Genomic DNA, 24,293 nt, shown 5'->3' on the forward strand with positions numbered 1-24,293 from the left:
CTATTCATCTGGTCACTTGGTCTGTTAAGGGGGGTGGGAGAGGGGGTTGGGGGTATCCAGAAGGAGGTATCGTTGGTGTGGGATGCGGATCCAGGGCATGGGTACAGGATGTGAACCCAGGATGTGGATCTGGGATGCAGATTTGGGATGCAGTGGCGCTAGGTGGCACACTCGCTCTGCCACAGCCCCGCGGCCCTGGCTCCAATCAGACCCTGCTCAGATCATCCCTGCGCACAGCCCTGGAGCCCACAGCCAGTGCCCACTGAACTGCCTGGTTCGGCTGCATGCAGGGCACGGAGCTGCAGTGCCCATCCATCCATGGATCCATCCATGGATCCATCCATCCATCCATCCATGGATCCATCCATCCATGGATCCATCCATCCATCCATCCATCCATCCATCCATCCATCCATCCATCCATCCATCCATCCATCCATCCATCCATCCATCCACCCATCACCCATCCATCCATCCATCCATCCACCACACCTGGGCTGATCCCTCACGGGGCTGCGGGAGCTGCCCCACAGCAGCTCTGGGGCCACCTTGGCCAAGCAGTGCCCAAGGCCAGCAAGTGGCCGGGCAGCCCCAGCTGCAGCCCTCCTGCAGTGTCAGGTGTGGTTCTGTTGGAGCAGGGATTCTGTAGAAAGGTGTAGAAGGGTGGCTCTTCCTCTGAAGATCCAGTGGAACAGGCAGCTGTTTCCTCTGGGAATCCAGTGGGAAAAAAAGCCTGTCTGCTGTCCCCAGAACCTCAGATTATATTTCGGCAGGAATGCTTGGCTCCTCCCCATGAGCTCACATCTCCCAGTGGGATGCTGTAGTTCTTATCAGCCATGCAGGGACATTCAATAGTTGTTATCAACAGATGTCTCCCAGGAGGGAGGATTGGGTGTGGAAGACATAAGGAAAACTGCCCACTGAACAGAAGACAACTGCCAAACATGGCAAATAGAATACATCTTGCCTTGCAATCTGGGACATGGTGTTTTAATATTTTACAGAAAATGAAATATGTACATACAGGCTCGGGGCTGGTACCTGTGCTGCTGGTACTGCACTGTCCCTGTCCCCAGGGGACAAACCCACCGCCCTGGCTGATGTCACACAGGACATGTCACAGGGTTAATGAGATGTGGCTGCTCACAGCTGCTCCTCATTACCAGAAGTCAGGCAATCAAAGGAAAATACAGCAAAAAAGAAGGGAAATGCCTTTTATTTGCTTCACGGATTGTGCTGACAGCTCATCTGTGGTTCATTACCTGCCAGCAAATAACTAAGGAGGTGTTTCCCACCCTGGACCCAGCTTGGGGCTGGAACGGGGATTTTCTTCTCTGGGAATGCAGTTTTGGAAAAACACTGTTGGTCTGTGCTCCCTGCCAGCCTCAGAAGAAAATAATAAAGCGACACAAATAAGGAGCTTGGGGCAGGAGGACCAGGAGGCTCTCCCCGAGCCTGTGAGTGACAGTTTTCCCCACCCTGGCTGCTCTCCGTGTTCCTGATGGAGATTTCAGCTCCGTGGGTGTCCTGGGAAGGTTTCCACAGCTCCAGAGGTTTGGTGGAGCCTGCAGAGCATCCCCTCCCAGCCGTGGCGGGCTCCAGGAGGAGCGCAGCACTCGCTGCAATGAAGGCTGGAGCAGCAGGATGGGGGGAACCCCCTGAGCCCCCGAGCTGTGGGGTGATCTCTGGCCACCCCGTGCTGCTCCTGGCCGTGCTGGGGCTCCTCAGCATTCCTGTGGCTCGTGGTGAGTACAGGGCCGTGGGAAGGACCAGGGACACCTGCCTGGATCCCACCTGGCTGCTCCGGGGCTGGGCTGGGCTGGGGGTGGCACCCCCGCGGCTGGGGCTGTCCCAGAGCCAGCCCTGGCTGGTGCCTTCCCTCGGGGAACCCTGGGCCATCCCAGCGCCCTCCTGGGGCGGGGAAGGGGCCACAGAAGGGGCTGCTCACCTGAGGAGGTGTTCTCTTGCTGTTCTCCTGCCGCAGGTGACTGCGGGCCCCCTCCTGCCATGAACCACTCCAGGCCCTCCAGCAGCTCCAGCAGCTTCCCGGTGGGATCCAGGGTGACGTTCACCTGCTCGGGGGGAGCCCGCAGGATCCCGGGGCTGCCCGACACCGTGGAGTGCCTGCCCGGGGACATCTGGTCCAGGCTGGCCGAGCCCTGCGGCCGTAAATACCTTCCTTTATATCTGCAACACGGCCCCGGGGGAGCATCCCTGTCCCTCCTGCTGCCTGGCACCATCCCTGTCCCCAGGGGACAAATCCTCTGTGCTGGTTCTGTCCCTGCCCAGGGGACAAACCCTCTGCCCTGCTGTCCCTCACAGCCCCCGGTGGCCGCAGGGGTGGCAGAGGGGTCAGTCAGGGTGAGGCTGAGGATTTCTGTGCCCCCCAGCCCATGCATGGTGTCCCCACGTCCTCTGACCCCTCCCCGGGCTCCTGACCCCCCTCCATCCCCGCCCTGGTGCCTGCAGCAGGCTGGCAGCCTGGAAAGGAGCCTGAATTCACCTGCCACCAGCACCAGGAGCTCTCCAGAAGCGTTCCCGTGGTCCCAGGGAGTATTTGGTGGGCAGCTGCTGGTGGGCAGCTCTGTCAGGCTGGCTCTCCTTGGCTGCCAGGGAGCTGTGCTGCCCCAACCAGGCTGAGGTTTGCTGCCCTGTCCAAGGAGGATGAGACGAGGAATTTCTTCCCCGTTGGCACCAACGTCAGCTACGTCTGCCGGCCTGGCTACGAGAACTCCTCGGAGAGTTCCCCCTCCAGCACCTGCCTGGAGAACCTGACGTGGTCACAGCCTGCTGAGCTGTGCAGGAGTGAGTATTTCTGCTGCCCCACACCTCCAAAAGCAGCCCTGGCTGCTCCCAGAACACACCCTGGTCATTATCATCCCAACAGCTCCACTAACATGAAATTGGGGGATATTCCTTGCCATTCCTTGTTAAGATTGAACAGCAGAAATGTCACTGATGTTCTTCTGTTTTTTCTGCCAGCATAAACAGGTCTGGTTTGATTTTCGTGCCAGGGAATGTTTGGTTGGATTCAGTGATCTCAGAGGTCTTTTCCAACCTTTTTGTCGTCCTAAAAATGTTTTCACTTGGAAATGGCACAGGCAGGGGACAAATCCCAATTTGCTATTCTGGCACTGAACTTCAACATGAAGGCAAAGCATTCTCTCGGTGACACCCATGGAATATTGAGACTGGTGATGGGACAGGAATATATTTTCATAGTCAAGTACCTTGTTCCTAATCCACTGAGATGGAAACCCCTCTGTGGGTATGGAGCATTTTGGGATCCCCACCTTTGGCTCCTGCCAGCCTGGCTGTGATGCCCATGGAGTAAAATGCTCTGGGACCTTTGGGAATTCCCCAGAGCCTCTGCCTTGTGTCTCATTCGGCCTTTTTTGTGTCCCCAGGGAGGTCCTGTGGCACCCCAGGAGCTCTGCCTGGGGGGAGGACGGGGCCCCTCAGGGACCTGCAGCTGGGAGCACGGGTGGAAGTGTTCTGTGAGGATGGGTGAGTGCTGGGACACGGCTCCAGAAGGGTTCTGTGAGGGTGGGTGAGTGCTGGGACACGGCTCCAGAGGGGCACCCAGCTGCAGGGAGGGCACCAGGGCCAGGATTCAGAGCCACCTTTCCCTCCAAGGGCCACCCAGAGGAGCTCTGAGTGTCCATCCCAACAGGAGCAGTTGGTTGTACTCTCAGCTGATAACTCTAGACTTCAAAACAAGTTTTTTAAAATATTTCAGCTTAAGACAGTTGAGATATATTGAACAAAAAGGGTTACACAGGGATTTCTAAAATCCATTAAAGTTCAGCTGGAAAAGTGCAGTGAAACATAATTTCCACAGTCAGGAGCTGACTCATGGCTGCTGCCTGCTTTCAATCAGGGCCCAAATGCAGTGGACAGCCCTGCAATTTTAATCTCTTGCAACTCCAGGCAGTGTTCCTCCCTCCAGCAGGAAGCAGCTGGCATCATCTGGCTGGTGCTGCCCAGCTCCAGATGTAGCAGAGGGGTTTTGTCTCTCCCTTGGGATGCAATTGAGAAAATGAGAGCGTGTCCCACCCTGCTGGGGCTGAGCTCAACTTTGGAAACCCACTGCAGGGTGGAGGGATCATGGAAGTTAGGTCAGATATTATCATTATCCATCCTGGCCAGATGCTGAGGGTTTCTGCACAGGAGGGTGAATCAGAATGGGGAAGGTGTCAGCTGCCCCTGAGCTTCCAGCAAACCAGTGCAGACGCCACTTTATTAAATGTGGATTGATCCCTGCTGCCCCTCACTGGCCCTGGAGTACAGGAGGATTTATCTGAATCTGGATTGGGTTGGAACAGACCTTAAAACCCATCCAGTGCCATCCCCTGCCACGGCAGGGACACCTTCCACTGTCCCAGGGTCTCCTCCCTTGTCACCTGAGCCCTGAGGTGACAGCAGCGTGGGACAGGGTCAGTCCCAGCATTGCTCTGGGCCAGGAGCAGGCAGGGATGGAGCTCCTGATTCAGCAAATCCGTGTGGGGATCCAACCCTCAGCTCAGCCCAGCCCTGTCTGGCATTCCCGGAGCATTCTGCCAGCCTCAGCTCCAATTTCTCCCTTCCCTGCCATGGAAAATGCAGAGTCAGAGCAGAGAACCACCAAAAATAGATGAACACAGATCCTGACAGGAGTTCTGTTCACCAGCAGTGTCAGCAGCTTGTTTCAAACTGCCTCTCCCACACTCCTGCTCCTTCTTGCACTGGAGGTGGGTGGGAAATATTCCCAGGTTTTGGACAGTTACACTGATTTTCTCCTGCGTGTTTTAGGTACAAATTAGTCGGGAATAATTTCATCTGGTGCCAGCTGAAAGGAAACGATGTTGAATGGAGCAAACTTCCGACTTGTGAATGTGAGATTCATCTTAGTTGTGAGATTAAACCTTTTAACTTCACTCCAGCGGATCCTGCATCCCCATGCCCAGTCCAAAGCTCTCTTTGGATTGTTTTTGTGGATACTCTGTGGCTGAGCTGTCCCCAAAAGCACAGCTGAGAAATGCCCATTCTGCTGCTATTTCAGCAGCTTTGTTCCCACAAAATCAACATTTTTGTCATGACTGAAGGTGATGGGGTGAGATTTCCAGGAATCCTGAGCAAGGCAAGCTGCTGTTTATTTTTTGTGGCAAATAAAGAGAGGGAGAAGAGAGGGAGAGGGAGAAAATTGTGAGGAAAAAGGAAAAAACCATTTTGGGTGCAAACCAGGGAAAACTGGGACAGGCAGCAGTGCTTTACCCACCTAGTGCTGTTACCCACCTGCACCCTGCAAAGTTTATCCTCAAGAACCTCAAGCAGACTCAAACTTTTTGTACTTTTTATTAAAACCAAAGCTTTAGCAAACACTTTGTCCTCCTCTCCTGCAGTAATTACCTGCCCTCCACCTCCTCCAATCAGCCACGGGAGACACGATGGGGAAGGAGTTGAGATTTTTCCTTATAACTCCACGGTGACCTACAGCTGTGACCCCAACTTCCAGCTGGTGGGGAATGGGAGCATCCAGTGTGGGAGCAGGGACAAAACCAGTGGGGTCTGGAGTGGAGCCATGACCGAGTGCAAAGGTGGTTTCATCCCAGTTCAGTGGCTGAAATTATTAATTATTAATTATTAATTATTAATTATTAATTATTTATTATTTATTATTTGTTATTTAGTATTTATTATTTGCTATTTAGTATTTATTATTTGCTATTTAGTATTTAGTATTTAGTTTATATTTGTTGTTTATTATTTGATATTTATTATTTATTTATTCTTTATTATTTATTATTTAATATTTAATATTTAGTATTCAGTATTTAATATTTAGTATTTAGTATTTCGTATTATTTAGTATAATGCAGTGTTTAGTATTTAGTATTTAGTATTTAGTATTTAGTATTTCGTATTTATTTCTTAGTATTTATTATTTCTTATTTGGTATTTATTACTTGGTATTTAGTATTAGTTTGGTATTCAGGTGAAATTTATTATTTAATATTTAGTATTTAGTATTTAATATTATTTAGTATTATTCGGTATTTAGTGTTTAGTATTTATTTCTTAGTATTTATTATTTAGTATTTATTAATTAATATTTAGTATTAGTTTGGTATTCAGGGTGAACCAGCTTAAAATGTTGTGGGTGTGAAATGCAGGAGGGCTCAAATGTAGGCTGTAAGGAAATTTTAAAGGGGAAAAAGGCAGTGCTGGAGCAGGGACTGGGTGGGCTCAGGAGGAAGGAGGAGTACTCTGAGCAATGCTCCCTCTTTGGCCCCCAGAGGAAAGCTCAGCTGTCAGACTTGGAGCAAAGGACACGGAGAGGAGAGCTCCTCCCAAAAGTGAGTTGAAACCACTTGACATTGAATCAGGTCCGTTTATTTTTCTCCTTTATCACTTTTTTAGGAAAGGCCCACCCGGTGAATTTCACCCCGTGAATTCCATTTCCTCAGGTGCCCCGGGAAATGGAGCCCAGCCCTCTAAGAAGGGTCTCCTGTGGGAGAGGAAGCTCAGCCTCTATAAAAAGGCCCTGCAAAACACCATCCAACCCTCCCAACCCTCCTCCTTCTTCAGGAAACCGGGTCAGTCCTGAGGGACAGCGACATCAGTGCCACCTCCTGGTTACTCCCATCCCTAAAACCCAGAGTTTTCATTTTTTTCTCCCATATTTCTCTTCAGTGAGCAGGAACTGGGCTGCCTCAGGGTTCAGATTTGTTCTGCCTTTGTACAAATCCCCAAAATCCTATTCTGGGCCCAGCAAGGGATCCGTGTGTCCTCCGAAGTACATGGGCATCCTTCCCCCACCTGGCTGCTTGCAGAAGTTAAAACGACCCAAATTTCCATCATTTTGTGGAAGTGAGTGGGTTTTTTGTCATGTTCTTCTCTACTGTAAGTTTTCTCTGTATAATTTACATTTTCTGCTGATTGGGCATCTGGTTCACAGCTCAGCTTTGACTGCACCGACCTCGTACTCTCATAAAAAGCTTTGCTTTGTCTGAAATACATTTTAACTTATTATTTCCTTGCCCTCACCTTATTGCAGATTTTTTTTTAAACTCATTTTTTGGGCATTTTGAAAAGCAAGAGAGGACTTTGTACCACGTAGCCCTGGGGGTGCCAGGGCTCCAGGTGCTGATGCCAGCCTTGTTCCCCACAGGGAGCTCATGCACAGCCAGGAGAAGCTGGACATGGTGGAAGTCCTGGTCATCCAAATTCCCCACCCGCTGCAGAGGATAATTTCATCCATGAAAAGGGAGAATGTTGGCTTTGTGGGAAGTGCTGGGAGCTGTAATTGTGTCACTGTGAGTGGGGAAGACACAACACCTGCTGGAGGATCTCATCAGCTGGGGGATGGTGAAAATTGTTCCTCTGGTGTCAGGGTCAAGCTGAGCTTGCCTATCTCTGAGTTTTGTCCTTTGGGTCAAAACCAGAAAATCTTTTACCATTCCTGACCTGTTCCAAAACTGCCCCACACAATGGTCACACTTATAAGGACCCTTTCTCCTTGCTTTAAGGTGAAGGATGACCTAAATCAGCTCTGTCCCACCTGTAAGATGTAATTTTTTAATGATGATGTTTTATCATTCCAAGAAATCGATGGAAAATTATTCCTAAAAATATTGGCTGATTTCCATATTTGTTCCTCCCACCCGAGTTTTCCTTTCAGTGATTGCCTCCCAGCCTCCCGATCCAGCTGCGATTCCTGCTGACCCCACCAGGGTTTCAGAGGCTGAAAACCCCCGGAGTTCCCGCAGAGTTCCCCCGGAGCCCGGCTCTGTCCCGCCCAGCCTGACGCGGTGTTTCCAGGGCCGCGGGTTTTTCTGCTCGCTGGCAACACCACAACAAACCCTAAACACAGCCCCAGCCTCCCTGAACTCCCCAGGAATCCCTGGCTGCAGCTGATCCAGCTGTGGATCCAGCTGCCAGCAGGGAAAAGCAAAGCAAGGGCTTCCCTGTCCTGCAGAGTTTTAGCTCTTATATTTATTTTAGGAAACCATGGTACTTGGGATATTACACTGTGTAATCTTTATATCTTGAGTGGTTTCAGCCCTTTCTTTAGCAAAAGCTTCTTCGTGTATCAGCTCAAAGTTCCTTGCAGTTTTTATTTCTACCACAGGAAGATAAAGCCACGTGTGGGCTGGGTATCTCTGATCTCGTAATGCCAAGGAGCCACTTCTGCTTTCCAGAGGGAGGGAGGCAGCTCAGTCCCGCCATGAGCGCATCAACCAGGCACAGACATAGAAATACAGCTCCCAAATATCCTCCCCAGAGCTGCCACCCTGCAACAGAGGGACTGGAAAAGTCGTGTGTGTTCTTTAGGCTGCTTACCCCAATTTTGTCCTGTAAAGACCTGAAACTCCCAAAGCCTTTCTGGGTTTTTATTTATGTTTAGTAATAAGTGGTCATTGTTTATAAAGGGTACTCTGTGAATTCAACTCTCTGCTGTTTTCTCATCATATTTTATTCTCTTTTTCAAGAAGGAATCAGCTTTAAGGTATATCCTGGCAATGATCAGATTTGATGTTCTGTCAGTTCTTTATCACTCTGAACATTTATTTTATAAATGCCATCCATGGCAAGTTAAACTTGGTTACATATTTTTCAAAAAGTAGTAAAGGAGGAAAGCAGGAATGTGTTTCTGGGAAGTCTGGAAAAGGCAGCTGGAGTTACACCTCCCCTAATCCTGTTCAGCCACCCCAGGACTGAGCCCTGCAGCCCCCGAGCTGAGGCTCAGACCAGGCAGAATCAGGCTCAGCTCAGACCAGGCAGACTCAGGCTCAGCTCAGGCAGACCCAGGCTCAGCTCAGGCAGACCCAGGCTCAGTCCCAGGAGGTTTTTGGAGCTGAGTTTCTGCGGCAGTCCCGAGGCAGCTCCAGCGCTGTTTTTGCTGTCGGGCTTTGCCGGCCGCCTCCCGCTGCCCAGCCCAGCCGGGCTCGGGCTGCTCCCCGTGCGTGCCACCAGCAGCTGCCGGGGCTGATTCCTGCGCTGCGGGGACGGGTGGCAGGGCCAGATAAAGCTGCTGGCCCTCGGTGGCCAGGCAGGAACAGAGCTGCTATCGGGGGGCTCAGCCACCGCCCGGGAGGAGCTCCCGTGTCTCCTGCGGCAAAACGGGGCAGAAAATGTGGGTGCACAGGGCAGGGGGCGCAGATGTCTCCTGCTCCCTCCCCAAGCAGAAAACAACCTGTTTTCTGGGGTTTTCTGGGGTTTTCAGGGATTCAGCCTGTGAGCAAGGGCATTTCCACTCGGTTCTGTGCGTGCAGCCACTCCCTGCGGGGGCTCAGCATCGCGCAGAGTCTTTGCCAAATACTTTTCAGCATCTTCCTGCCCCGTGCCAAAGTCACTGCCCTAAGCCAATACAGGAGAATTCCCCAGAATTTAAAGGTGTTTTTTTCTTCCTGTTAGCAGATTCCTTTAGCCTTACGCAGCCACCATCCCCATTCAGTCCAGGGAGCTGTGAAAATGCAGCCAAGGTCTCTCCATGGAATTTGTCATCGTGTTTACAAGGGAGTGTTTTATAGGGATACGTTATCCAAGGTGCTGGATTCCTTCCTTCGGAAACCACCTGTGTGTCTCATTGTTACATCTGATTGGAACTTAAATTGTATAGGAAAGGAAAAGAAAGTGGAATTAAAAAAAATAAAAGGGGTAAGTTGGTAAGTTTGAGCAGTGGAAACAGCGGTTTCCTGGATAACCAAGGGAAACAGGAAGGTGCAGATCGGCGGCTGCTGGCTGCCCTCTCCTTGGACCGGGAGGACACATTCCCCTTCCTGCCCTTTTAGGTTTGGGTATTTTCTTTTCCTTTGCGACTTGGCAGCTTTGGAGGGAGGGGGGTTTTTCCTGGAAGCGCAGAGTAAGGTTGGGAAGGAGAGGCTGAGGCAGCGGATTCCCCGGGAGGCGCTCCTTGGGATGCCAGGCGCGCCTGGCACCGCTCACCCCGCGCGTTCCACACCCAGCCCCGCTCCCCACCGCGCTCACGGCTTTCGTCAGAGCCTTCCCGGAGCTGAGCTGAGCTCAGCGGAGCTGGGCTGGCCGGGAGGGGCGGGCGGGGGCTCCGCGGAGCTCGGAGCAGCCCCGCGGGAGTGGCTCCGCTGCCCGGGCAGTGCCGGGGGACCCGCGATGGGCTCCGGCCGCCGCTGCTCGCTCCTGCCGCTGCTGCTGCTGCTGCTGCTGCTGGAACTGCCCGCGGCGTGGGGTGAGCCCCTGGAGGGGAGGAGGGTGCGGGGAGCCGGGCACGCCGGGCTGGGTGCTCCGTGTGTGCGGGAGCGTTCTCTGCCTCCTCGGGTGTGCGAGTGTAGGGTCTGTGTGGGTTATCCACGGGAATGTGGGTTATCCATGGGACTGTGGGTTATCCATGGGAGTGTGGGTTATCCATGGCAGTGTGGGTTACCCATGGCAGAGTGCGTTATCCATGGGACTATAGGTTATCTGTGGCAGTGTGGGTTATCCGCGGGAGTGTGGGTTATCCATGGGAGTGTGGGTTATCCATGGGAGTGCGTGTTATCCATGGGACTGTGTGTGATATATATATGCAGAAGGAGCCTCGCTAAATCCCTGTTTATTTTCCCACAGGGGACTGCGGGCCTCTGCCAAATATCAGCCACGCGGAGCCCCGAGGGGACACCAAACACCAGCAGAGCTTCAGCGTGGGCTCCACAGTGACCTTCGTCTGTGTCCCGGGTTACACCAAACTCCCCTCTCTCTCCAACACCATCCGGTGCCTGTCGAACTCCCGCTGGTCCAGCCCGCCAGAGTTCTGTGGCCGTGAGTGTTTCCCCTTCTCTGACACAGGAGGGTGCGGGCTGCTTGTGGGAACACCCACAGCTTTGGCAATCGCTGCCTCAGGGGTTTCCTCATCACACAGGATGAAGTGGTCTGGCCACTTCTCTTGCTGCCCCTTTTTCCTACACTCCACCGAGGCCGTTGGAGCCACTTGTGTGGCACTTGTGTGTTAATGAAAATAGAGGAACAGCTTGGGAAGCACATGGAAAAGGGGAGGGAATGCCGGGGCAGAGCACTGAGTGACCAAAGGGTTAACCAGGAGGGGAGGTTTGGCTTTGGGGATTTGGAAACTTCTCCAGTGAGAACTGGCTGCACTTTTCCACCTCACACAATTCCCTGGTGGAAGTGGCCAGGGAGGAGGGCACTGTTTGGGGTGTCCATGCTCTTAGTGAGGCTCGTGTGTTATCACTTGGATTTATGTTTACAGTTGAAAGCAAAGTGTTATTTTTGCTCTGTAACTGGACGTTTGGGTATCTCTGTGGTGGCCAGGCAGCTGTCCCACACCCAGACCTGTGCCATTTGCTGCGCTATCACCAGAAGACAAAATGCAGAATTTTTACGCCGTTAACACCACGGTGAGGTACATTTGTCGCCAAGGTTATGAAAACACCACAGCCCAGCCCCCCACCAGCACCTGTTTGGACAACTTAACATGGACAGAAGTACCTGAACTGTGTCAGAGTGAGTGTCCCCATCTCATTTCATTTTCCCCAATGCTGTGTTCCAAGTGCCACGTCCGTATTTTAAAATTGCTCTTCTCTAATGACATTTAACATGAAATACCATTAATTGCCATTCTGCCTTGAAAACTAAGTTTGTGGGGCTTTTCCCAGCCTCATAGTGTCCTAAGGATAATCTTACTCTTTTTTAGAGAAATCTTGCGGTATTCCAGCCAATCCAGAACATGGCCAAGTTATCCTAAAAGATCATCTGCTGGGCGCAACAGCCAGAGTGGTTTGTGACCGTGGGTGAGTGTGAAGTCACTTCCCTCTGCATCCCAGTTGCCTGGCCGGAGTCACTGGGGTGTGAACTGGGGCATGGGGCTCTGCCCACGCAGAGTCCTCAGCACCTCTGTGGTGACACATTCTTGGTTGGTGACAACCAGCTGATTTTGGGATGTGCCTTTTGCCCCTGCAGGTACAGATTGAAGGGAGCATCACCTTCCATCAGGTGTCTCCTACAGGGCGACAAAGCTGTCTGGAGTCCTCTTCCAGCTTGTCAGGGTGAGTGAAGTTGTCCAGTGCTTGACTGGAAAAACCAAATATTCCAACTCAGAAATGCTGAATTTTTGGTTTACTTCCCTAAGTGAAGTCAGGCCAGCATGTCTGCAATGGGACTGCTGCTGTCACAAGCAGGGACTCCCCAGGAGCATCACTGAAGCAGAATAAGAAGAGAAGAGAAGAACATCCCAGGGGTCCCCTCCTGAGCTCTCTCCTCTTTCTCTCGCAGCGATTTCCTGCCCCCCTCCTCCAGCCATCCCCCACGGGCAGCACAGTGGCAACAGCTCGGAGGGGTTCGTGCTGGGCTCCGTCACAACCTACACGTGTGAGCCGGGGCTGGAGCTGGTGGGACCGGACACGCTGCGCTGCACCGGCGACAGCGGCGACAGCGGCGACAGCGGCGACAGCGGCACCTGGAGCGGGGCCCCGCCCGCCTGCCGGGGTGAGCCCATCCCCGCTCACAGCCGCCCCTTCCCCCGCAGTTTGCTCCTGCTGGGCTGCTCGCTGCTCCTGGTCCCATCTGGCAGCACAGGCACTCCGCACGGTTTGCTCCCAGGGCAGCAGCACTGGCTCTGCACGGCGCCAGGCTCTGCTGAGGAGCACCAGGAGCAGAACCAGACTTGGATTTATGTTTTCCCTTCAAGAGGAACAGGCAGAAATGTAATGAACAATGTGGGAAATTATCAGTGACTGCAAAGCTGCTGGAGGGAACTTAGAAAGGATTTATTTGTGTCTCGTGTCCAACAACACCCAGGCAATAAAGCCAAGTGGAACAGCAGAATCCCCTCTGTCCTTAAGGCCTGGAGTGGCACAAGAGGTCCCTGCCACAGCCTGAGATGCACAAGTCACCTTCCCATGTGATGTTTACTCCTCTCTGAGCTATTTTATATATCTTGTACAAGCTGAGCACCAAATAAAATCACATCTTGAGTGCTTTTCCTTTGTCTCTCCCCAGTTAAAACCACAGCAGAGACAAACCAAACCAAACCCTCAGAAGACAATCCTTACTGGCTGGGTAAGAGCTCAATTTCTTAGAAGTCTTGTTAATTGCTGTAATTGCACCACAATTTGGCCTTCATATTTTTAACATCCCTTTCATTATTTTCCTCCTCAGCAAGCATCCTCATTCCGAGTTGCATTGGTAAGTAGCTTAAAATTGAAAATACATTTTCCTACCCCAAAGCTGTTTGCTGTTAAATACCCGGAGTCAATGGTTGATTTCACTCTCCCTTTCCCTTCTTTGTTAGTTCCCCCAGTAGCCCTTGGAATTCTAGCTGGGATCATCATGAGACGGAAAGAGAGTGAAAAGCAGTAAGCTGCCCCTCAAAAATCAGAACTTTCCCTGGGGATAAGCGGAATTTTCCTTTCAAATCTTATACCTTCAGCATATTTGCATGGTTAGCATGATTTTTCCATGTTATGAAGCTTTTTATTCTACAATTTTCCCCCTTTCTGTCTCTCCAGCTCTTATAATGTGAATTCACAAAAGCAGGAGGTGAAGGGAAGGGATGCAGTGATGCACCTGGAGGTTACAGATGAGAAGATACACCCCAAACCCTGGAATTCCTATTTTTGGTAGGTTTGCTTGTTCACCTGCCCAAAAACTTGTGCCAGACGTCTGACTACAGCCAGGGGTCTCACTGCTGCTGAGCTCACCTGTGCAGAATATCTTTGAGCAGTTTTTGACTTTCAAATGCCACGATGAACACTCTGCTGTCCAAAGGGGGCTTCAGGAGGGTTTGGGGTTTGCTGGCTGGATTTTCCCCATTTCTCTCATCCACAGCCACACAGGGAAGTGCCACGTGTGTCCCAGGTGTGAGGAGCAGCTCCACAGTGACCTGGCCCCTCTCTCAGAGCCCCCACACCACGGCTGTGCCGCCTGCCAGGACTGGCTGAGCTCCCAGCCCCAAAAACCCCGCAGCTACTCGGTCCCCAGCATTGGCCGTGGGGACAGCCAGAGCCCAGCAGGCAGCAGGTACAGATCCAACAGGGGAGCAAAGCAAGGGGAAAGGGGGAGGAAGCATCTCTAGGTGGATAAAGTGAGTTCTGCAGTTGGAATTCGTGTGGTTCCTGTTTTAGCAGGAGCAAGGGTTTGATGTTTAGGGAATAGTGGCTCTGTTGGGCAGGAGGTGTTTTTGGGAAGCCACACTCAGGCTCGGTGTGTTCTCTCTCTCCGTGTGTTCAGCTCTCCTGCCAAAGCTGTGGATGTGCTGAGGGCAGATGGCACAGGAGAAGCTGCTCCGTGGAGGAGTGAGGCAGAGCAGCCCATGGACCACCAAAGGTCAGTCTTGCACCCAAAAACACCCGGGTGCCACGGCGGGCATGGACAAAAATCAGCGAATTTCAGAACTGTGCTTATCAGAGAATCCCAGAGTGGTTTGGGTTGGAAGGGACCTTAAAGCTCCTCTCATCCCACCCCCACACCTCCCAGCATCCCAGGCTGTTCCAAGCCCCAGAACCACGGCCTGGAAGGCACAGCCATGCTCTCAGCGCTCATCCTCAATGGTTTTCCTCCACAGCGACCACATCTGTCCCATCTGTGAGAGCTGGCTCCGTGCCCACACTGGCCAGGGGGACAGCAGGGCTGTGACACCGGGGGAGTGGCAGCACAAGGGGTGAGTGTGGCCAGGGCAGGCAGCTCCTCCCAGCACTGCAGCGAGTGCCCAGCGCCCTCCAAGCTGAGCGCTCCCTGCTCAACTCAGAATAACAGTAGGTGGCACTGTGTGAATGTTGGCTGCTCCTCGCCCTGTGCCAGGGCAGAAGGGTGGTGCCTGCCCAAGCAGAGAGATGTGGAACCGGGTGAGCTTCACTCAGATGATGCTTGTGGGGTTTCCCTGGGTGTCTCTGGAGCAGCCTGTGCTCCTCACTGTGCTCGCCTGGCTCAGCCTCGTGCTCTTTGGGGCTCTGGTTTTGGTTAAGCAGCAAAGAGCCCAGGTGAGCCCCTGCAGTGGGAGCCTCTTCTCAGCCACTGCCCAGTGCTTTTCCCACCTCTGGGTGTGGCTCCTTTGCTTGTGGCAGGGTAAGGCTTTGGGCCAGAGAAGTGATGAGGTAAAGCTGTTTGCTCAGTTTATTTATTTATCTTCTGACACTTGCCCATGCGAGTCTGGTGCTTCCTCAACACAGTCACCATTGACAGGGCCAAATTCACATGAAAAACCAGATAAACATGGTTGGATATGTGCATCTGCTTGCTTTGGCTTTGGGAAGTGTGAACTCCTTGCTGCTGCACTTGCTCCAGGGTTTTTCCATTTATTCCTGTGAGTTCCTGCTCCAATGGCTGGGACCCCAGTCGTGGGGGAGCTGGTCCAGTTCTGCATTCTTGAATCTCTGCCTGTTGGAGTTTAAAAAGGGAAATTGTGAAGGAAAGCAGCTCTGTGGGTGCTGGAGCCTGTGCAGGGTGGTTTGGAGAGGGGCAGGTCCTGTCACGACCCTCTGGGACTCACTTCCCTGTCTCCCCACAGCCCCCAGGGCCCCGTCTGCCCCCCCTGCATGGACAGACAGCTCCTGTCCCTTGTCCACGGGGACACAGCCAGCAGCCCCGTGTGTCCCCTGGCCGGGGAGGGGACCCTGGCCCACCTGGTCCCTCTGCACAGCCCCAGCTGCCACCTGTGCCCCGTGTGCTCGGTGCCCACCCACGCTCACCTGTGCCAGCCCCAGCGCCTGGCACCTGATGGTAGGAGCTGCTCGGGGCACCCCAAACACCCCGGGGTCCCTGGGGAGGGCACAGGGCTCCTCAAACCCTCCCCAGGCCGAGGGGCTCCCCCTGATCCCTGCTTGTTTCCCGTTGCAGGATAAATCCAGGAGCTGAGGAGGGAAGGGGAGTTCAGCACCGATCCCTGGCAGGGGTTCAGCTCTGAGTGCAATAAAGGGACCTGAAATCAAAACTCTGACTTCACCTGGGCTGGCAAAGAAGCAAAAAAACCAAACATACTTCAAACCCACCTCTGTGTTGGTTTAATGCCCACTTCTTTGTTTATTTTTATATGAACAAAGTGTTTTTGTAGCTCTTAAAGTGAGACTTTAAAAAGTCAGTAAACGTTTCTTTGCACTAGGAAAACAATTTCCTCTTTGCACAATCTTACAAGATTTATTTGTATTTCTTAAACTACTTTCTTTAAACTGAGGTTCCTTTCCTAGTGTGCTGATAAAAGTCCAAAATTTACAGTATTTATAGTAAAACTGTTTTGTAAATAAAAGGAATATAAAATAAGGAATACTGGTATCTTGACTCTGGGGTTTTTTTCATATTTACTAATCAACCCTTCCCATAGAGTGGCTTAAATGATTTTGCAGTCTCATTATTTGCCAGATGTAATCAAGTTCATTAATTGCTTCTGCTCAGTTAATTGCTGCTCTTGCACTGGTGTCCAGTGCCTGAGCTTTCCTGGGAACTGTGATGAGGGAGGTGGCGCAGGGCTCTGCTTTTCCCTCCTGACAAAGTGGCCTTGCGGCAGCGACTGCCAGGACACCCAGGCACTGCTGTGTGAGACTGGAGTGCTTTGGAAGGCGCCTGGAGTGCTGCTCAGAACTTATTATAAATTCAATATTCAAAATGGAATGCTGCTGAGAACTTCTGGAATGCTGCTCAGAGCTCAAGGGCAGCTCTCCCTGTGTGAAGCCACGGAGATGCCAAGGCCTTTGTCCTGGGAGCAGGACACCAACCCCACAGCTTTTGGGCACTTTGTTTCCATCCTGCCTGCCCTGAGCCACTCGTGGCTGGGCTGAGGATGTGTGTGAGCCTGGAGAGAGGTGAGGGAGGGACCATGTGGGCAAAATGCCCTGGATTTCTCTGGCTGATGGCAAGGCCATGCTGAGCCATTGGTGTCCTTTCCTGGCTGTAACTCAGCCTGGCTGAAGATCACTGGATAAGCTGTCATAAAATGGAGTTAAGATTGGAAGGTTTCCTGTTCAGAAGGGAAACACCACTGTGGTGGAACTTTGACTGGCTAAGCCTGAAACACTCAGACTTTCAGCTGCTGGTAAAGCAAAATATTGAGGTTTGGAGTTTTGCCTGCTGCAGAGGTAAATCACCCATCTGGGAGCTTCTCATGATGCACACTGGGAACAGGAACCACCCAAAATGTGTCTACTACAGACCTTTGGTTTTTCCATTTCCCCCTGCTAGCAGGAACACGTCTCTAATAAGAAGGAAACACAAATCACCATTTCCATGCACACATCAGCCTTGTTCCAGACAGACCCCCAAGTTCTCCCTCCCCAGCAGAGCCCTGTCCTGCCCAGCTGTCACAGGGGCACTGCAGATCCTGTTTCTTCAGCCTTGCAGAACCAGCACTTGCACATTGCTGGTTATTTTTATTGCTCTTTTACCGTAAGCCATGTGAGTGACTAAATGGACAAAATACAACCTAAAGCCTCGCAGCTCTGGGTGGTGTTTGGTTTTGCTATTTTAATCCCAGCACGTTTATTCACACTGCATAGTCCAAAGTGATTTTTTTTCCAAATGATTTAACATGTGATTTGCGGATCAGCTTGGAATTATCTCCCCACAATCAAATGAAAGGAATTGTGAATTCTGAAACATTGTTTACAGCTGTGGTCACCAAAATTTACCATTGGAGAGGGTTTATTTACTGTATTTGTAATCAATTGCACATCGTTTTTCTTTGTAATCTGAGTGCAAATGACCAAGTGCAATTCTGAAGTGTGAACGTTGGATTTGTAAGTATTGGAAGCTCTCTGTCAATAACAGAAATAAAAGGACTTGAGCAGTTCCTGTCTTGCTGCCTGCTTTAGGCTCAGGAGGTGTCACCTGTGGCAGGTGAGCGGCTGGAGATGCTGGGGCTGCTCCACATCCAAAACTCCAGTCTGGGGGTTTATTCTTCCTGCCAGTGGGGAGGGATCAGCCCAGGGTCAGGTCAGGAGGATTTGTGCCCCCAGATGGTCCCATTTTTATGGGAGGGGGGAATTCCCCACTGCCCGTCCCACCCCTGGGCAGGTGAATTGTGCCATGTCCCTCAGGTGCCACCACCATCCCCTGGGGCTCTGGGACAGAGCCTGGGCCACTTTCCCTAGGGGAGAACATGGGCACAGTGCAGTTACAGCACCTCTGCCTGCACCCAGCCCTTTTCCTCCCCTCTTTCCACATCCTCCCCTGCCCAAAGCAGCAGCAGCAGCAGCCTGAGGCACCTGCAGCCTGGCCGGGGGTGCTGGCTGTGCCTGCACGTCCTGGGGAGCCCCCAGGTTCCTGTCCCACAGTCCTGGGAAGTCCCCCAGCAGCATCTCCTTCCTCCCGTGGGGGCAGCGGGGGGAAGTGGGGTGCCCATATCTGCCCCGTGCCCCCAGGAGCTGCTGTCTGTGCCAGGCATGGTGCCCGCCTTCACCCTCTGCCTGCTGGGCAGCTCCGCTCTGCTCCTCAGCACCACGCCCGGGGCTCAAGGTAAGGCAGGGCAGCAGCTCTGCTCCTCTGGGGCCTTCCTCCCACAGCCCTCCTGCTCCTCATCGCTGCTCTGTCCTCGCTGATCCCTGTGCTTTGCTCTGTGGAGGGAAATGGGAGCCCTGCACTGGTCCCAGGTGGCCCTTGGCATCACAGAGCCCTGAGCTCCTCTGCTGATGGCAGAGACCCTCTGGGGTCACCAGAGCCACAGCTGGCACATCATCAGAACCACAGCTGGCACATCACCAGAGCCACAGCTGGCACCCCCAGCCCCCTGGCACAGCACAGATCCCGGGGGGCTGTTGGGTCAGTCCTGGGCTGCCCTGTCAGTGGTTTCCTGGCTCGGACTGGGCCCTCAGGAGGGCCAGGAAAGGCTCTCGACCCTGCTGGGTGCTGGCATGAAATCCTGGACATGCAGACTTTGCCAGCTGAGGTGGCAGTGGGGTCCCCGAGGAGCACAGGGAGGGTCCTGCAGCCCAGGGACCCCAGGCCAGCTGCAGCCCGCAGTGCCCCCGGGCACCGGGCTGCACAGACACCCTGCAGCACCCCGGGGCTGGCCGGGTCAGCGTTTCCCTTCTCTCCCTCCCAGCTGCCTGGTGCCCGCCGCCCCGCGTGCCCTACGGGCGGGTGTCCCCTCGTCACTATTCCTACCGGACATGGGACACCGTGAGCGTCACCTGCAACCCGGGCTACACCCTGCGGGGTCCCGGCAGCAGCACCTGCGGGGCTGCCTCCCGGTGGGAGCCCCCTCTGCCGAAGTGCAAAAAGGGTGAGTGGCACACCCGTGTCCCAGCGCTGGGAGCAGCAGGGAAAGCTCCTCTTGTGTCCTTCCAAACTCACTGGGAAGGCAAAGCTGGGATGGCTCTGTCCTGGCTGCCCTTCCCAAGCGTGGCTGGCAGAGAAACAGAAACAGCTCCGGTGGGACAGGCTGGGGTGGGACACGGGGATGGCTGTGCCCTGTCCGGGGCTCCGAGGGGGATGGGGAGAAGTTAACCCTGTGGGATGGCAGGGTCTGGATGCCGGGGGGTTTCTGACGCTGCTTCTGGGCAGATGTGGGGCATTTTCACCTTATTGTGGAGTGCAGAGTAATCACAACTTCTCACTGCTGTTGCTGCTTCCATGAGAGTGTGGATCCCTCCCAAATCCTGCCATGTGCCCGAAGTCCCGTCGGGACTCTCATTACTGCCAGGGATTCCTTCCAGGTGCAGGTGCAGGAGTGAACTAAAGCCTTGACCCAGCAAATGGAGCCCAGAGCGGGATTCAGGAGATCACCCTGCTGTTACCGAGCTGTGCCAGCAGCACAAACCAGCACGGAGCAGACCCACAGGACGCTTTTCTTCTTTCCCTCCCTCTGCAGAGGTGACGTGTCCCCGGGCACCGAGCATCGCCAACGGGCTGCACTCCGGGCTCTCCTCGGGCAGCTTTCCCCGGGGAGTGACCGTGTCCTACAGCTGCAGGGAGGGCTTCCAGCTGCTCGGCAACGAGTCCATCACCTGCACGGACTCCGGGCGCTGGAGCCGGCCCCTGCCCCGCTGTGAAGGTCTGTGGGGGCCTCTCTGCTGGGGTGGGGGGCAGGAGGGCTGCTGGGTGTGCTGTAGGGCCAGAGCAGGAGGGGTTATGGCACTGAGGGCAGGGCAGGAGAGGAAAGGGCTCTGCGTGTGCAGGATCCTGCTCATGCAGTGAAGTTTAAAGGGCGCTGTCGCTGCCCCCACAGCGATCGGCTGCCAGGTACCCGAGGTGCAGAATGGGAAGGTGCACAACGTGCAGAGCGCCTACAGAGCTGGAGAGACCCTGCACTTTGACTGCCACCCTGGCTATGCAGCAGAGCACTCCGATGAGGCTCGGTGCCAGCCCGGGGGCATCTGGGACCCGCCGGTGCTCGTGTGCCATAGGGGTGAGTGCTGCTCAGGATCGGGGGGTGCAGGCAGGGATTTAACCCCTCCGTGCACATCACTCTGCCTGCCTTCTCCTCGCTCCCCGTTCTCTCACTGAGTTAAATTTCCCATCTCCCTCCCGCAGTCCGGCCGTGCCCGATGCCTCCGGAGGTAGCCAATGGAAATCACAACGGCCGGGACAGAGCAGGGTTCACCATGGGAATGTCTGTAAGGTACAGCTGCGATCCTGGCTATTACCTGGTTGGAAATGCCGCTGTGTCCTGCAGAGCATCAGGCAACTGGAGCCAGCCCCGCCCTCGCTGCGAAGGTGAGTCCGGGCTCTGTCCCCTCAGGGGACAAACTCAGTGTGGCTCTGAGCACAGGGGACACCCTCACCAAATCCACTGAGACCCTCAGTGAGAGACTAAATTCCATTCTAATGAAATATATGGGTTTATAATATGTAGAGAACAAGCTAAAATCCAGGAATCCAGAGCCAGCACCCTCCTCCCTGTGCTCCAGCCATATCCATGGATGGTGGCAGTGCTGAGACCAGGCATGGGCATTGGGGGGGACACAGCTTTTAGGGGGACACCAGCTGAGTTTAAATGAATCATTTCAATACTCTTTGTCCAGAAAAATCAGAGGAGAGTCAGGAGACCCAAAGGCTGCTGGCAGGATGCAGCTGGCAGTACCTGGGGTTGGAGCCCTCTGTCCTCCCAAAGTCTGACATGTGGGAGGGTGGGGCTGAGCTGGCTCCCCAAAATCTCCTCTCTCAAACTCTGATGAGGTTTCCCCTCCCTCTGCAGAGGTGACGTGTCCCCGGGCACCGAGCATCGCCAACGGGCTGCACTCCGGGCTCTCCTCGGGCAGCTTTCCCCGGGGAGTGACCGTGTCCTACAGCTGCAGGGAGGGCTTCCAGCTGCTCGGCAACGAGTCCATCACCTGCACGGACTCCGGGCGCTGGAGCCGGCCCCTGCCCCGCTGTGAAGGTCTGTGGGGGCCTCTCTGCTGGGGTGGGGGGCAGGAGGGCTGCTGGGTGTGCTGTAGGGCCAGAGCAGGCGGGGTTATGGCACTGAGGGCAGGGCAGGAGAGGAAAGGGCTCTGCGTGTGCAGGATCCTGCTCATGCAGTGAAGTTTAAAGGGCGCTGTCGCTGCCCCCACAGCGATCGGCTGCCAGGTACCCGAGGTGCAGAATGGGAAGGTGCACAACGTGCAGAGCGCCTACAGAGCTGGAGAGACCCTGCACTTTGACTGCCACCCTGGCTATGCAGCAGAGCACTCCGATGAGGCTCGGTGCCAGCCCGGGGGCATCTGGGACCCGCCGGTGCTCGTGTGCCATAGGGGTGAGTGCTGCTCAGGATCGGGGGGTGCAGGCAGGGATTTAACCCCTCCGTGCGCATCACTCTGCCTGCCTTCCCCTCGCTCCCTGTTCTCTCGCTGAGTTAAATTTCCCATCTCCCTCCCGCAGTCCGGCCGTGCCCGATGCCTCCGGAGGTCGCCAATGGAAATCACAACGGCCGGGACAAAGCGTTTTTTACCGCTGGAATGTCTGTAAGGTACAGCTGCGATCCTGGCTATTACCTGGTTGGAAATGCCGCTGTGTCCTGCAGAGCATCGGGCAACTGGAGCCAGCCCCGCCCTCGCTGCGAAGGTGAGTCCGGGCTCTGTCCCCCCAGGCTCTGAGCACAGGGACACCTTCACCAGTGCAAACAGATCCTCCAAGAGGGTTAATTCCATGTAAAGTGTATCATGGACTCAGCTAGTGCCAAGCCTTCCTATCGCTGGGGAGGTTTGTGTGGACATCGTGCTGATTTTGTAGCTCCAACATTAACAGCCGGTGGTTTTGTGTTTTCTCTTGCTCCGACTCCTCCTGCACACCCTCATTCCCAGGGACTGTCTGCATCAATCCAATCGTAGCCAATGGAAGGCAAGTTGGTGGCCACGGGCTTCTCTCTGCCCCCGGGCAAACGGTGACATTTCAGTGCCACGATGGGTACAGCCTGCAGGGCAGCGCCAGCCTGTCGTGCCAGGAGGATGGCAGCTGGCAGGCCCCTGCTCCTGTGTGTGACAGAGCACTGCCCTACCACACCTCCTTCACCAGGTCTCCAGGTACCTGACATAACTGCTGTTTTATGTCCTCTAATTCTGTTTAAAAAATGTTGTTAAACCCTTCGAGGGGAAGATTCAAGCCTATCCTGGGAATAAGAACCTAATCCTCTGCAACCCTTTGGGAAAATGTCTTTATTAATGGCTATATTAATCAAAATGAACATTTTTGCAAGGCAAGCCAAACCCCTTTCCTCCTAACAGTGCTCTATGTGTGCTTGCCCCCCATGTGCCTGTCCTGCCTGCTTCTCACATCTCTTTTCTCTCTCACTAGGTGCTTGTGGTGCTCCCACAAGGTTACAGTTTGCTGAGCTAAATGAGGAGCACAGAAATGCCATTGATTTTCCTGTTGGGAAGACTGTGCAATACACTTGCCACCCTGGATATGCTAAAGTGCCAGGAATGTCACCTACTCTGACATGCCTTGAGAGTGGAGTGTGGTCAGAAGCACTAGAGTTCTGTAAAAGTGAATAGCTCCTTGATTTGGTGTCTGTTGTTGCAGGAGGAACAGGTCTCAGGTTCTGTCCAAGCTGCCAAAACCTTGATGTTATTCTGAATATGTGACTAGTAAAGCCATGTAACCCCTTGAAATGGGAAACCCATTTTGGGGGGAACTGGGAATGTGGGCAGGGGACTGGAGGAGTAATTGCATATTTGGTACTGCGATGTAGAGAGGCAGGATATAAGGGTGTTTTCCTTCCCCAGGGAAACAGTGCAGCCACCCAGGAGAGCCTGTGAATGGCAAGATTATTTCCCTGACAAATCTCCAGCTTGGGTCTACAGTGGTTTACAGCTGTGAGGAAGGGTAAGTCCTGCTTTGGATGTGGATTGGGTAAGTGTCCCCCTTTTTAACCCCTGTTCATTCACTCCCAGTTAATGGATTCTGGATATATATATAATGGATACATATTGTTTATATATATATATAAAATGGATAAATATATATATATAATGGAGATATATATATATATATATAAAATGGATATATATATATAATGGATATATATATATAGATATATAGATATATAGATATATATAGATATATAGATATATAGATATATAGATATATAGATATATAGATATATAGATATATATCTCCCCTATAAATGCTGGGAAATGGATCAGGCAGAGCAAGGAAGGAATTTCCACTTCAGGGTCACAGCTCTGCCGCCAGCAGGGCTGATCCCACATCCCCGGGGGTTGGGAGGAACAGTAATTCCCGCTGACATGGCTTGGGGTGAATGACCAACCCTTTTACCACCAGGCACAGGTTAATTGGACAACCCAGCAGACGCTGTGAGATCTCTGGGGGACGTGTTGCATGGACTGGCCACACTCCCCTCTGTCAGCGTGAGTAACTCGTGGCTCTGGGGGTTTGCATGGATCTGGGAAATATTTTCCAGCAGAGATTGCTATATCTTTCCAATGAAAGCTTTCACAGGCAATTTCTCCCCTCTGTGGGCAGGAAAAGTACCAGAAGGTTTGGAAGTCATAGGAAAGCAGCGTGGGAAAAGGTACAAGATCCCAAAGCTGAAGGGATTATGGAAAGCAACACCTCAGCTGGAGCTTTTCCAGCAGTGCTTGAGCGTCCTGCTGCTGACTGACACCAGGAGCCCATTGCAGGAGAGGAAGGGAAAACATGTTCAGCTTAGGGCTTGTTTTATCAGACCCGGAGAGACCAAGGGTCAGTCCTAAGGAGAGGCAGAGCATTGAGGCAGGGCCAGCAGCGAATCCCGAAATCCCAGACCGGGGGTTTGTTCCCTCTCTCCGCCGCTGGTGAGTGCCCAAGAGCTGCTGTGCTGCTCCTCAGCAATTCCACCTGCGGAGTTCTCTGCTGATCAAATAGTGTGGCTGATCAGGGCACAGTTCCGTACGGAAGAAAGAAACATTTGCTGGTACATTCTGAGGTTTTAAAACATTTCC

General features: G+C 53.3%; 1 protein-coding gene across 1 annotated transcript in view; it reads left to right on the top strand.

The window, feature by feature from the left end:
- Positions 1-10,068: 10,068 nt before the first annotated feature.
- The window catches only part of CR1 (complement C3b/C4b receptor 1 (Knops blood group)), a 38,993-nt gene continuing 24,768 nt past the window's right edge, over positions 10,069-24,293 (top strand). Inside the window, exons 1-18 of the mRNA XM_030965559.1 lie at positions 10,069-10,186; positions 10,564-10,755; positions 11,263-11,454; positions 11,645-11,741; positions 11,911-11,996; positions 12,223-12,665; positions 18,297-18,390; positions 18,977-19,156; positions 19,745-19,927; positions 20,102-20,281; positions 20,407-20,589; positions 21,071-21,253; positions 21,428-21,607; positions 21,733-21,915; positions 22,155-22,373; positions 22,645-22,830; positions 23,076-23,175; positions 23,635-23,720. Coding sequence (XP_030821419.1) covers positions 10,111-10,186; positions 10,564-10,755; positions 11,263-11,454; positions 11,645-11,741; positions 11,911-11,996; positions 12,223-12,665; positions 18,297-18,390; positions 18,977-19,156; positions 19,745-19,927; positions 20,102-20,281; positions 20,407-20,589; positions 21,071-21,253; positions 21,428-21,607; positions 21,733-21,915; positions 22,155-22,373; positions 22,645-22,830; positions 23,076-23,175; positions 23,635-23,720 — 3,043 coding nt within the window. The 5' untranslated portion in view covers positions 10,069-10,110. The remainder of the gene's footprint in view (positions 10,187-10,563; positions 10,756-11,262; positions 11,455-11,644; positions 11,742-11,910; positions 11,997-12,222; positions 12,666-18,296; positions 18,391-18,976; positions 19,157-19,744; positions 19,928-20,101; positions 20,282-20,406; positions 20,590-21,070; positions 21,254-21,427; positions 21,608-21,732; positions 21,916-22,154; positions 22,374-22,644; positions 22,831-23,075; positions 23,176-23,634; positions 23,721-24,293) is intronic.

The sequence above is a fragment of the Camarhynchus parvulus genome, chromosome 26, assembly GCF_901933205.1.
Source record: "Camarhynchus parvulus chromosome 26, STF_HiC, whole genome shotgun sequence".
Classification (NCBI taxonomy): domain Eukaryota; kingdom Metazoa; phylum Chordata; class Aves; order Passeriformes; family Thraupidae; genus Camarhynchus; species Camarhynchus parvulus.